At 42.7% G+C, this 13,157-nt stretch overlaps 1 protein-coding gene across 3 annotated transcripts in view; it reads right to left on the minus strand.

Annotated features, from left to right (window-relative positions):
- Positions 1-434: 434 nt before the first annotated feature.
- Positions 435-13,157, minus strand: part of SULT4A1 (sulfotransferase family 4A member 1) — a 40,304-nt gene continuing 27,581 nt past the window's right edge. For 2 of the 3 annotated variants that reach the window (XM_050925126.1, XM_050925116.1), the window contains exons 5-7: positions 12,050-12,144; positions 11,327-11,465; positions 435-2,183 (exon numbers count right to left, since the gene is read on the minus strand). In XM_050925126.1, coding sequence (XP_050781083.1) covers positions 2,071-2,183; positions 11,327-11,465; positions 12,050-12,144 — 347 coding nt within the window. In that variant the 3' untranslated portion in view covers positions 435-2,070. Of the gene's footprint in view, positions 2,184-4,373; positions 4,506-11,326; positions 11,466-12,049; positions 12,145-13,157 lie in introns of all 3 variants that reach the window. The other variant, XR_007769723.1, reaches the window with a different exon arrangement.

The following is a 13,157-nucleotide window of genomic DNA, read 5'->3' on the forward strand; positions in this document are numbered from 1 at the left end:
AGGGGCCCCTGAAATTGCTTTGTCCCAGGTCCCCTGAATCCTCTGGGCAGCCCTGCTCACCACATGAATTGTACACCTAACTCAGGGCTATGAATTCCACTGTGTGACAAGGTGCCCCACGGTTAGGCATTGCATGTAACGCCTAAGTCTCTTTGTGGATTTAGCCCCAAGTCCTTAAAGCAGAGCTTAGGGGAGACTTAAGTGGGCATGAGCCTGGAACTAGCTCTCTGCACAAGGATGAATTTCAACCAATAAGGGGAGAAAGGGTTGTGGTGTGGGCAAGAGTAGGTGTAGTCATGAGTGACTCACCTTGTTCCCAGTCCTGGAGGCAAAACTATAACAAGCAGGAGCTATTTTGTGTGCGCATCTGGCCTTTTGATACTTGACAAGGACAAAATGAACTAAAAAAGGAGACACTTTTCAGTCTGCGTATGTTAATGAAACAAATGACCAAACCTCCATGCATGGAACATATCTTTATTAAACAGGCAGGCAAGCAAGCACAGAAGTATAATAATGTGTAGTGCTTAATAGTCATACAGTACTAAAAATATAAAAATAGAAATAAAATTTCACTGAAAGCAGTTTCACTCACAAATATACAAGGAAAGGTGCTGTCAAGCCACATCATGCCACACCACTTGCCAATTGCTGCATTGACAGGTTATTTTCCAACAGAAGCAAAATACTAAAATCTGCTAGTCCTTCCTCACAGCTTTTGGTGAGATATACTATAGGGCTAGCAAAACGGGCCTCCTACAGCTGAGAACCTAAAAATATAGATTTTTAACTGAAGGATCAAATAATTCTGTAGAATCTCATTGTTATGGTAGCCTGTGCCAGGTGAAGTATGTAACTACCCACAGGGAAATAAAAAGACACAGAAAAAATAAACTCAAATCCTGCTTATAAATTAATGGCTGACAGTCAATTGCTGCAACTGTATTCTGCATAAATACCATCGCTTGCTTAATACTCCCATGTGCTGGAGTATCCTTAAAATCTCTTCTTCAAGACCTGCTAGTTCATTTATGTATTTGTACCAACATGTACATCCATCTTCAAATTATGTCTGAATGAGTCTAAAAGTGCTAAAAATACTAAGTTCCCTCAACTCCCATGATTTCAATGGAACTTGAGGGTGCTCAGAATCCAGCAGAACGCTCTCATTACCTAAGAGGATCATTCTCAATGGGTGAAACTCAGACCTGTGTAGAAGACCAGCACGTATCACAGAAACCCTGGGAGAAATTGACTCCTAACCATAGGCCCAGCACAAGCCCCATGCACCACTTACAACTCACTTACACTCTATGCTGAAGGCTTGAGTGAGACTTAAGTGCTGAACAGGCCCTTGTGATGGCCTGTCCTCTTCACAGGGATGAATTTCATTCAATCTGAATATAGCCACCTCTTATCAGACGTAAGAGCATGTGTGCGCGGACTGACAACCTCAGTTATGTTTGGCTTGCAAAGTGTGCCAGCAAATGGTATCCACTCAGAAATCCTACAAATAATGGAAGTGCGGAAATTAAAGGAAACCCCCATCTTTATCCTGTTAATTTGGGGTAGGACTGTTTTGTCCTTGACATTCCAACTATAAAAATAAATGTGACAGCTAACCCCTGAGATCATTCTAGCATACAGTTTGGTTTGGCCTATTACTAATTTCCTTCTGAAATAATTTTTTATTTGGTTTACTGAATTTGATTTAGGTTTCCAGTGAAAAGCTTCTATAAAATACATTAAATAATCAATGTGGGGCTGAAAAAGTGTACATTCTAGTTGCATATATGATACATACCTTATACTTATATAATACATTCCATAACAGCTGAGTATTCTTGTGCTATCTATGAAATTCTTGCATGTTGACAAAAGATTAAAATGCTGAAGGATAAACAGCTGTTTAGGATCAAGAATAATAGTGTTTCCTATGGTTTACTTAGATTTTATTTGTTTTTCAGTCATATTACACATAATAGCTACAGTAGTTTGTCCAGCGGGTAATAAATGAACGCATAAAGCACTTCAAGCTAATATTTGAATATTGTATGCATGCGTGTTTCTTTATAAATAAAAGTCAAATGTGAGGTCACACTTTCCCATCTTCTGTTTATAAACTAAATCAAACTTCTCATTCATTGACACAGTGAAGATGTCTTTCCATAGCCCAACTCGTCCTGAAATACAGAGAAAGAGCACAAGTCAGACTGGTGACGTGACAGAACACTGGCTTTTCTAAAATTGTATGTCTGATCACATGGGGTACCAGGCACCTCCTGTCAACTGCAGATCAACCTCTACTCACTTTTACTTCAATGAGACTTGGGGTGCTTAGCCGCTGCAGGAGGTGTGATTCATTCATACACCCCAACAGATCCCTTTGAAGCCCTCAAAATAGGTGACACATTCCCTGTGTTGGCCATCTGCACAGGGGTGAATTTCATCTCGGAAGCATTCATCCCCTTGAAAGATTTGGCCCTATATCTTTAAATAACAGTAATAGGTACCATATTTGTTTTGACTATTATTACATTAGAACCCCAATATTATGAACTAATTGGAGATTGAAGAGTTCATAAATGAACATCTCAAAATTCCAGTAGGTCCGGTGCACACATTGCAGTAATGTTCGTGGCCTTGCTTTCTTTTTGTTCTTTAAAGTTTAACCACTACAAAGGGATTTCCAATGCACTGACGACAGTGAAATGTGAAAGGATGTTCACTGTTTTTCATCAATGCCACTTTTATTATGTGATTTTTTTTCCGTGTCAGGAAAAATGGTTCTTATAACTGGTAGTTCATAAGATTGGTGTTCATAAAATAGAGGTTGTACTGTAACTTAATTGTGGATTTCAGATCTCACTGCAGACGATGGTGGTTTAATTATCCCCTTTTGAATCAGGGATGTATTTACATGGTTGCTGAAACTGCATCATGCATTGGTGGAAGGACACACCCAGAAGAGAATAAAATAACACTAAAGATCATTAAATGCCTTTATTTTATGTTCAGTAGATGTATAAAAGGTGTTTATGATTGTACAAATATAATGAGGCAATTTCTCAAAGATAAGTGAATACCTAAATTATGCCTACAAAAATGTGCGTTCAGGTATTCAGTTTGTGCATATAAATGTGAATCGTGCATGCATAATGGGTGTATGCACATTTTCTGTGAGTACAATTTAGCCATCCATGTTTGAAAATTTGGCTCCTTGTATAAAATATTTTTACTTTCCTACTGAAATCAACTAATAAAATGACGTGAAAACAACATCAAAGTTGACAGTAAAACACTCTGGGCCTCATTCACCACTGTGTCATTCTGGTTTTATGCCACTTTAACTCAGGCAAAATCAACTGGAGTAACACAGTATCAGAGGGGTAACCGTGTTAGTCTGGATCTGTAAAAGCAACAAAAAGTTCTGTGGCACCTTACAGACTAACAGAAGTATTGGAGCATAAGCTTTTGTGGGTGAATACCCACTTCGTCAGATGCACAGTGTCACACAGTGTTGAATCGGGCTCATACTATATAATGAATCCACTGTGTTGGGCCTTAGATTAACTCTCCTCTCACTTACAGAAGTTTAAGTGAAGATTAGCTCTGTTCAAATCAAGGGCGTTACAATGCTGTAACATGGAGGAGAGTCAGGACCATGCTACCACAGAACTTAATCATATTAACAAGACCACAAATTACACACAGGAGACCTGATGATGCATCTGAGAACCTCCTGGTTAATGTAATGAAAGTTGCTCAAATATGATAGGTACATAATTGGGTCCAAGAACATAATTATCTGTGAGCACTGTCAAAAAGTTTGCAATGAGTGTCCCATCAACTGCACAGTGACTTGAAGTTAGTTATTACACATGACAAGTGTCATTTTGCAAAATAATAATTTTCCTAGTACCCCTGAAGATATAATTCACTACTAGAGGGTTTTTTTTTTAATCCTCAAAGATCAAGGCTTTGAAATTGACTGAAAATGCTTAATCTGACAGTTTTGACAAATAAATGCTGGTCCTGGCTTTCCTGTGTCAAACAGGGCAGTGAGTACTATTAATAAAAACGTTCTTGCAGTCATAAAAGTCAGGCATTGATTTCAGTTGTGTTCTAGCAACACTTATGGAACAAATACACTACACTGTGCAACATAAAATCATACATTATCCTTTAGGTAATAAAAAAGGATTCTTCCTTTGTCTCAAAAATAAAATTGAAGAACCTTGTTATTCCTGAATCCCTCTAATGATACCTTAGGTACAAATTACAAGTTTTATAATTGGAACGTACTATAGTGTATTTTACTAGCATCTATTTCTCAACCATATAGACTGATAGCTTGTCAAAAAGTTACCCACCTGGTTTATCATTTGAATCATGCAACTGTGTAATTTATGATGTGATATGAAGCAAATATAAGTAATATAGCTAATCAAAATGCTCTGCTTTCACAGCAGCTCAGGGTTTTCTTCAGAGTAAAGATCAATGTGCTAAAAGAAAAAAAATTAAAGAACCAAAATAAAGCAAAATAATAAGGTAAACGTAGTTGATAAATTTAAAATATTTGGAACAAATTACAGTAAACTGTGGTTACTCCTGGGGGAATTCTGAGACATTGCACAATTTGGGCGGGGGGTAGGTGGGTCCTAGAGGGTTCATGGCAGCTGCAGTTCCCAGCATGCCTTGAGGGAAGGAGACAGCAGTGTGCAGGAAACGCCACACAAGCCTGAGACCAAGAATCAGGCTGTTTCTCCCTCTAGATCCCTGGGCTCTGAGGGGTTGGAGGGTGGGTGTCTGGGCTGGGGGGGCCCCATGGCTGGGCTCTGGGCTGGAGGGGGTGCAGGACCCTGGGCAAGGGGGGGCCCCATGGCTGGGCTTGGGGGGGGGGAGGAAGTGCGGGTATCTGGGCTCTGGTGGGGAGAGGGTACAGTTATCTAGGCCGCAGAACCCTGTGGCTGTGCTCCAGAGGTTAGAGGATCAGGTATACTGGCTGGGCTCTAGGGGGGAGGGGTTGGGCTGGGCTGGGGAGGGGGCACAGAGAAACAGGTACTGAGTTATCATAGGGGTTTCTTCAACTCTATTCCTGGAGGAATTTTTGTTACAGACATACTTGCTGGCAGGTATTTTGAAATAAATTACCAAAATAATAGAAACTGGCATGATTATGTAGTGTTATTTTGACAAATAAAATTTGCAGAATTTCAGAATATTGTGCACAGATTTTTTATTTTTTGGTGCAGAATTCCCCCAGAAGCACGTGGTATTGCTACAGTGCTAGATCACATAAATGAACAGAGGACAAAACTGCCATTAATGAAGTTGCATTTTGAAGGAACAAAACATTGCAAAAACCAATAACAGCAATCAAAATTAATTGAAAATAAGGAATTTCAATAAAAAGCAGACAGCAAATAAATGACCAGGTTCTTAGTTGACTACTGTAGCTCCCTCCTCTACCACAAAATAAGAGCTTATGTACAGTGCCTAGCACAAACAGGTACTAATCCCTGACTGGGGCTTCTAGGCTGTAATGTAAAACAATAGATAATAGTAACAGCAACAGGGTAGGAACACAAAAGACAGACCATCACCCTGCACCTGTTCTGGATGCCATCCAGACAGGCTGGTTTACAGAGAAGCTACCGTTACCTCCAATTGAGGAGTGGCAGGTTGTGATGTTCTTACCACAGCTAGTCTCTCTTTCCTCACGACTGCCATTCAAAAGACCAGCAAAATCACTCTCCATAAGAGCCAATCAGGGAGTGAGGAAGCAGCAGCGCCAATGCCATGGCCTCATCCCTTGCCCCTGCTGAGCAGTTGAGCCATAGATGGGGATTAAAAGGAAGGCACCGCTGCCTTTGTCTCTCTCTCCCCCTACCCTGGGGAAACTGAATGGCCAGGCCAAATTCTAAGTTAACTATCCTATTGTACTGAAAGGCAGTACATGGACTGGAGAGGAATTGATGGTATCTCCGCTGTGTTTTCCCTCCAGGAGAGAGGTCATGCTGTAAATCCCAAGCGGGAGTTAGGCGCCTAACTCCCTTTGAAGGGCAGGGTTTAGACCACAACTTTCTTTTGCCATTTCCTATTGGCTAGCTTAGGTGGCTCCTCATAGACTGCTGACTTTTGTGACTCCTGTTCTTCGGCACCTAACAGTCACCATGCACTGTATAGGGAGCCTGGGTGCCTATGTCAGGGCTGAGGATTACATTAGGTGGCAGAGCGATTAAAGTAAGGCACTGCAATACTTGGCCAAAGTCTCTTTTGTGGATCTAGCCCTGTGTATTTTTTACAGTGAGCTATATCGCTGACAAAGACAGAAACTGAGGGGAGGGGCAGGGGGAGGAGTCTTTTAACTCAATCTGCTAACTCATGCGAAAACTACAAACTGCTTTGTTTTCACTAGGATTTTACCTCATTAGTTAACTTGAGCTAAGAATCCCCCTTTTTTGCCTGCGAACACACAGTCTATGAGGTAGTGAGAATTATTATTATACCTGTTTTCAGATCGGTGGATGGAAGCACACAAAGGCTCCAGGTCACTGAGCAAGTCAAATACAAAGCAGGGAATGGATCTCAGGAACTCCGATTCCCAGTCTGCTACTCGAATAACTGCACTGCCTCTCTACCGTATACAGGGTCTTTCCATGCGAGGTTTGCAGAGTAACAGATTTTTCAGATGAAAATAAGGAGCTGCCTTATGAAGACTGATCATGTGCTAATGTCATGCCAATATTCAAAAAAGGCCAGTGGGATGATCCAGGTGATTGTAGTTAGCCTGATGTCAGTCCTGAGCAAAGTCATGGCAAAAGCTGATACAGGATTCAATCAATACAGCACTAAAGGAGGGGAATTAATGCCAGTCAGCAGGGATTTTATGGAAAACAGATCCTGTCAAACAAGCCTGTTTTCATTCTATGATGAGACTACATGTTTGGTTGAGGAAGGTAACTATGTAGATGTAATACACTTACACTTTTGCAAAGCATTTGACTTAGTATGACAACATTCTGATTAAAAAAATTAGCACTATACACTATCAGTAGAGCATACAATAAATGGACTAAGAACAGGCTAACTGATAGATCTCAAAAATAATTGTCAATGGCAAACCATTATTGAACAGAGATGCTTCTAGTGAGGTTCTGCAGGGATCATACTAAGCTCAATGCTGTTCCGTATTTTTATCAATGATTGGGAAGTAAAAATAAAATCACTGCTTATAAACATTGTGGCTGATTCAAAGATTGGCAGAGTGGTAAATAATGATGAGGACAGGTAATCGTACAGAGTAATCTGTATCACTTGGTAACCTGGGCACATTCAAACAAAATGCAAGATCACACATCCAGGAACAAGGAATGCAGGCTGTACCTACAGAATGGAGATCGGTATCCTGGGAAGCAGCGACTCTGAAAAGTATTTAGGGGTCATAATGGATAAACAGTTTGAGTTCCCAGTGTGATGTTGTGACAAAAAGGGCTAATGTTATCCTTGGATGTATAAACAGGGGAGTGATGAGTAGGAGTAAGAAGGTGAGACCAATATTGGGATACTGTGTACAGTTCTGGTGTCCATGTTTTTAAAAGGATGTTGAAAGATTGTGAAGGGTGAAGAAAAAGCTACAAAAGTGGTTTTAGGGCTGGAGAAAATACTTACAGAGATTTAAAGAACTCAATCTCTTTAGCTTCTCAAAAAGAAGACTGAAAGGTAACATGGGGAGAAAATACCAGATACTAAAGAGCTGCTTAATCTAGCACAGTGGTTTCCAATCTTTTTATGCTCAAGATCACTTTTTGAATCTAAGAGCAACCGAGGATCTACCCCGCCCCTTCCCCGAGGTCCCACCCCTACCCCAAAGCCCCATCCTGCTCACTCCATCCCCACCTCTCTCTGTCATTCACTCTCTCCCACCCTCACTCACTTTCATCGGGATGGGGTAAGGGGTTGGCGTTCGGGAGGGGGTGCGGGGTCTGGGCTGCGGCTTAGGGGTTAGCAGTGTGGGAAGGGGCTCTGGGCTGAGCCTGGGGCAGGGGATTGGGGTGCAGGAGGGGGTGAGGGGTGCAAGTTCTAGGAGGGAGTTTGGGTGCAGGAGGGTGCTCCAGGCTGGGAGAGAGTGTTGGCGTGCAGGAGGGGGTACAGTGTGCTGGCTCTGGGAGTGGGTCAGGGCTGGGACTTGGGATACAGGAGGGTTTGTGGTGCAGGAAGGGCTATGGGATGCTGACTTTGGGAGGGGGCTCAGGACTGGGGTGCTCCCTGCCTACCCCGGCCCCACACTACTCCCGGAAGGGGCCAACACATCCCTGCAGCCCCTGAGGGGGCACGTTGCTCTGTGCGCTGCCCCTCTCTGCAAGCACTGCCCCCACAGCTCTCCCAGCTAATGGGAGCTGTAGAGGGTGGTGCTTGCAGGCAGAACCAGTGCACAGAGGGAGATCCCTGCCCCCCGGGGGCCGCGGGACTGCACTGGCCGCTTCCAGGAGCAGTGTGAAGCTGGGGTAGGCAGGGAGTCTGCCTTAGCAGCAGCCATACTGTGCCACTGGAGATCGCAATCAACTTGGAGATCCTCTAGGATCGACCAGTCGATCGCGATCGACCGGTTGGTGACCACTGATCTAGCAGATAAAGGTATAACAAGAACCAATGGTTGGAAGCTGAAGCCTGACAAATTCAAATCAGAAATAAGGCACACATTTTTTACAGTGAGGGTGATTAACTATTGGAACAAACTACCGAGGAAAATGATAGATTCTCCATCTCTTGTCATCTTCAAATCAAGATATCATGCCATTCTGGAAGTGATGCTTTAGTCAAACACTAGTTATTGGGCTCAATGCAGCAGTAACTGGGTGAAATTCTATGGCCTGTGTTATAGCAGAGGTCAGACTAGATGATCTAATCTAACGGTCCCTTCTGGCCTTAAAATGTAGTGGTTATCTTTGCTGATGATAGATGTTCAGCACCTCCTTACAACCAGGTTGTTTTTGTTGTTGTTCTCTCAATCAAATGCCTCTTTTAGGGCCAAATTTATCACTTATATAAGCAGAGACAACACATTTAAAGTCAGTGCTGTTGCACCCACTTGCATCAATACTGAAGTTGGCCCAATACCTTTAAAATATTTGTAAATATGCAATGTTTATCCTGGATGCTTGTATTTTCTTTTAAATCACGTTCACTCCTTTGTCCCAATACTGAACGGTCAAAGTTCCTATCAGACTAATGATAATTTCCCCTACATTGTTTCAATAACATTTTACTGTAGACTGAATTTAAGATAATAATTTGCCAACACATCCTGTACTTTATCAGTCCATCACTTATCCTTTTGTGACATCCACCTGAAGAAGTTACTGTTGTCCGTTACAGCTATTCCCCTATTCCATTTTGTTTCCCCAGACTCCATTTTGTTTTCTGTTCTCCTGTGGCCGCCCTTCCCTGGCTGTTAAGTAGTTTACCAGGGCCACTGCCCTTCTCAAAGGGAGGGCCCCTTAAGTTGTTTAACAAGAGCCATTGCCCTTCTCAAAGGGATGGCCACTTGTGCTGCATGCTAAGTGGGACCACTGCCCTTTTCAAAGGGTTAGTCCTGTTATCACCTCATTGAACCTGGGCTTGGTGTAGGGTAGGCAATGTCCAGAGCTGCAAGGCCTATTGTGGTTTTAAGATCCTGGGCATGAGTCATAGTCTCATGTGCTCTTGAGTCACCTATTGCACAGGACTATGTCCAGGCATGTCTCTGGGCTTACCTTCAGTTTTTCCCCTGTGCCCCCTCCCCTGTGACAGAGGGAGCCTATCAGGATTACTGGTGGGAAACTGCCCAAGTTTGCCTTTAAAACCAGACATTTTTGAAACACACCTCAGAAAGGTTCCTGCATTGCTGCCTGGTCTGATCAGCCAGGGGTTCTGGGGGGTCCTTTCTCCGCTCTCGTTTTATTTTTGAGCGTACCCCCGTTTTTGAAACCCCCCCCACGAAGAACGAATTGCTACCTGAGAGATCTCCTGATTATTGAGACTGTACCGAACCCTCCTTGCCTCTTCTGATGTTGCTGCTGCTTCTGCCTTTGCTGCTGCCTTGGGGACTGGTAAGAATCCCTCTGTAAAACTTTCTATACTTTTATTTTATTATTTTAGCTGCTGGCTCTGTTTCCCCAGCACACAGACTCAAGCTAAACCTTGGTCTGTGTCTTAAAACCTCTCTTAAACTACAGGGCTCTTTGCCACTGCTAAGCTCTGCTCCTGTGGGCTTTGCCTTGGGGCTCTCTGCTTTCAGCTGTATCCACCGCTGTAGCCACCATCCCTTGGCTTCCTTGGGAGCTGGGTCCTGGATACATACCACTCTGCCCTCTGTAACCTCCCCATAGCATAAGGTGCACCATAGGTCTTGTTTTTTTTTATTTAATAAGTCATAGTTTGTTAAGATTGTAGAGCTTGGAAGTTTCTGTGATATTTGTTGTGTTGCCTAATTGTTGGTTAAGATAAGTTTAGAAAATCATTGCCTGGTTGTATTCTGTAGCTGCTTGTCATTTTATATAAGTTTGATTAAGTTAGGGGATAGATAAGGTTTTTACTATTTGAATTTGTCTTCCCACTGCCCCAATCCCCCCCCCCCCCGAGCTCCCCAGTCACTCATTGCAGTCTCTCTGCTGTTTAAACTTGCAGCCTGTCTGCTCTCTGTGTCTCCCTGAGTTTAAATCTCCCTCTGTAGTGCCTCTATCTTTGGTTTCTGCTCCACCACGTGCTCCTCTTCCCCCATCCCCTAACCTCATTCCTCTACCACTGCCTTTCTCTCTCTCTCTCTCTCTTTTAATCCCTTCCCCCACGTGTTCACCCCGCTCCTACTGCTGCCAAACCTCAATTGTATTACTGAAGTCTAGCATAAAACCCCATTGGTTACCCTTTTTCTCTCTCACACACCTCACATTTTATATTTACACCACTGTGACACATTTTTACCTAGAGTTGTTGGTTATTTAACACATTTTACCCATAACTGTTAGTTGGTTATATGCTGCTGTGACACACCCTTTACCTAGAAATTGTTAGCTACCTGTTACATTTATACTTCAGTGTTAGTTAGTTACCAACTGTATTGTACCCCACTGTATTGTACCCCACTATTGAAACCCCCTATACTATACTAAAAGAACTCCCTCCCCAATTGCCTACCTTAACAAACCCCATACCCCTCACTATTAAATTTTCCCTGTTTTTGCATTTTCTTAATAAAGTTTATTTTGCACCCCACCTGTGTGGTAATTGCTCCCCAAGATCCCATATACCTGCAGGCAGGGACAACTGTGTATATGACACATACCCCTGCCAACTGGAAGGGCTTCCGCATTACAGCACTGATCAATGAGTTGATGGCAATGTTCTACCATGGATTCCAGCTGTGCTTTGTCATAAGAAACTCCCAAGAATCTCACCAGCTGCTCAACCATTGTTGCAAGGTCCTGTAAGAAAATATTTTAAAATAAATAAAAGTTAATAGACTTCAGGATTAAATATACAAATGCAAAAAATATGCTGAAGTGGAGTTAAGGTTGCAACCGCAAAATAGCATCATGTGTTGCTTATGCCCTTCCTGAGTGTGAAAGTTGAATCTCCCAAACTAAAATGCTGGAAAACCAGCAAATGCCAGGAGCAGAAACATAGATGCCTAGGAAACCTTAAGTGCCTGCAGGGCCTGGTGTGAGTTTTGTGAATGAAAAAGGAGCCAAAACTGAGACTTTGGTGCCTAAACCCGTGAGGTAGGTATCTACATCTGGTATTTAAGCGCCTAAGTAGCTTTGTGGATCTGGCCGTAAAACCTTATTAAGGCTCATAAATAAATTATCGAATTTTCAAAAAGTGCTGAGCGACTTCACAGCTTACATGTAAGTCAGTGGATGCTGCTGGTGATCAATGCTTTGAAAAATTAGGCCACACATTTGGGAGTTCAAGTATGGACTCAGGAATCTGACTTTAGACTCCTAATTTGATGAATCTGAGTCACGATCAATATCAGGCAATAGAAAATTCTTTATATCTGGTTTACCTTGTGCATATCTTCATACTTGAGGAAAAGTACATTGGAGTCCATGTGATGTTCCCAGAATTCTTGCACATGCTCAAACCATGACCCATATCCTACTGCAGAAACAGAGAACATTATAACTGACAAGGAATATAATCAATATTGTTATGAGTCTCTCTTGAACAGAAACTGAGGAAAATAAGTATATGTGAATGACAGAAGCACTTTATACTTCCAAGGGAATTTTGTTTGTTTCTGCACTGTTTCTATTCCTAATAAGGAACATCATTGAAATAGAGTATAGGCTCCATCAGTGTTGATGAGATCTTAACACCTTCACAGAGAGCTGATTTGCCCTAAAGCAGTGGTTCTCAAAGCCAGTCCACCGCTTGTTCAGGGAAATCCCCGCTCCAGGCCAATGGGGGCTGCAGGAAGGGCGGCCAGCACATCCCTCGGCCTGTGCCGTTTCCCGCAGCCCCCATTGGCCTGGAACAGCGAACTGTGGCCAGCGGGAGCCGCGATCGGCCGAACCTGCGGACGCGGCAGGTAAACAAACCAGCCTGGCCCGCCAGGGTCTTTCCCTGAACAAAAAAAGGACTGGCTTTGAGAACCACTGCCCTAAAGACATGTTGTTATGGCTACGTATTCAGTGCAAAAGGCCACCATGTTGCAAGGTGAGAACCCTTTTGAGCTCAATAATATGGATGCATTGCTCGTAAGCTGAAAGGGAGCCAGCAGAAAAAATGTGCATGTAGATTCCCAGTTACTATGCATATTACTGAATGGGAATGAGAGGACATTGCTGCAATTTACATGTCACCCTACATTCCACTTCCCTTTCACTTGGCTACACTCAGCAGAAAGTGGATATAGCTTCGAGGGAGAAAAGTGTAGATGGTCTAAGAAACCATTATCCATATTTGATAAAAGATTCCTCCTCACTGCATTCCTATGTGCAATGCAATTTCTAAGGCAGGTCAACATTTTCTTTCTTACTTAAGAAAGTATTGAGGAAATGGCCCTATACATCCAAATGTTGTTCTGGAAACAAGAGTGAAAATCAAAAATACAAATCTATAACCAGGAAACTCTACATAGTTAAATCTTTCCCTTCCCCAGTGCCCCCAAA

This window comes from Gopherus flavomarginatus, chromosome 1 (genome assembly GCF_025201925.1).
Source record: "Gopherus flavomarginatus isolate rGopFla2 chromosome 1, rGopFla2.mat.asm, whole genome shotgun sequence".
In the NCBI taxonomy this organism is placed as follows: Eukaryota; Metazoa; Chordata; order Testudines; family Testudinidae; genus Gopherus; species Gopherus flavomarginatus.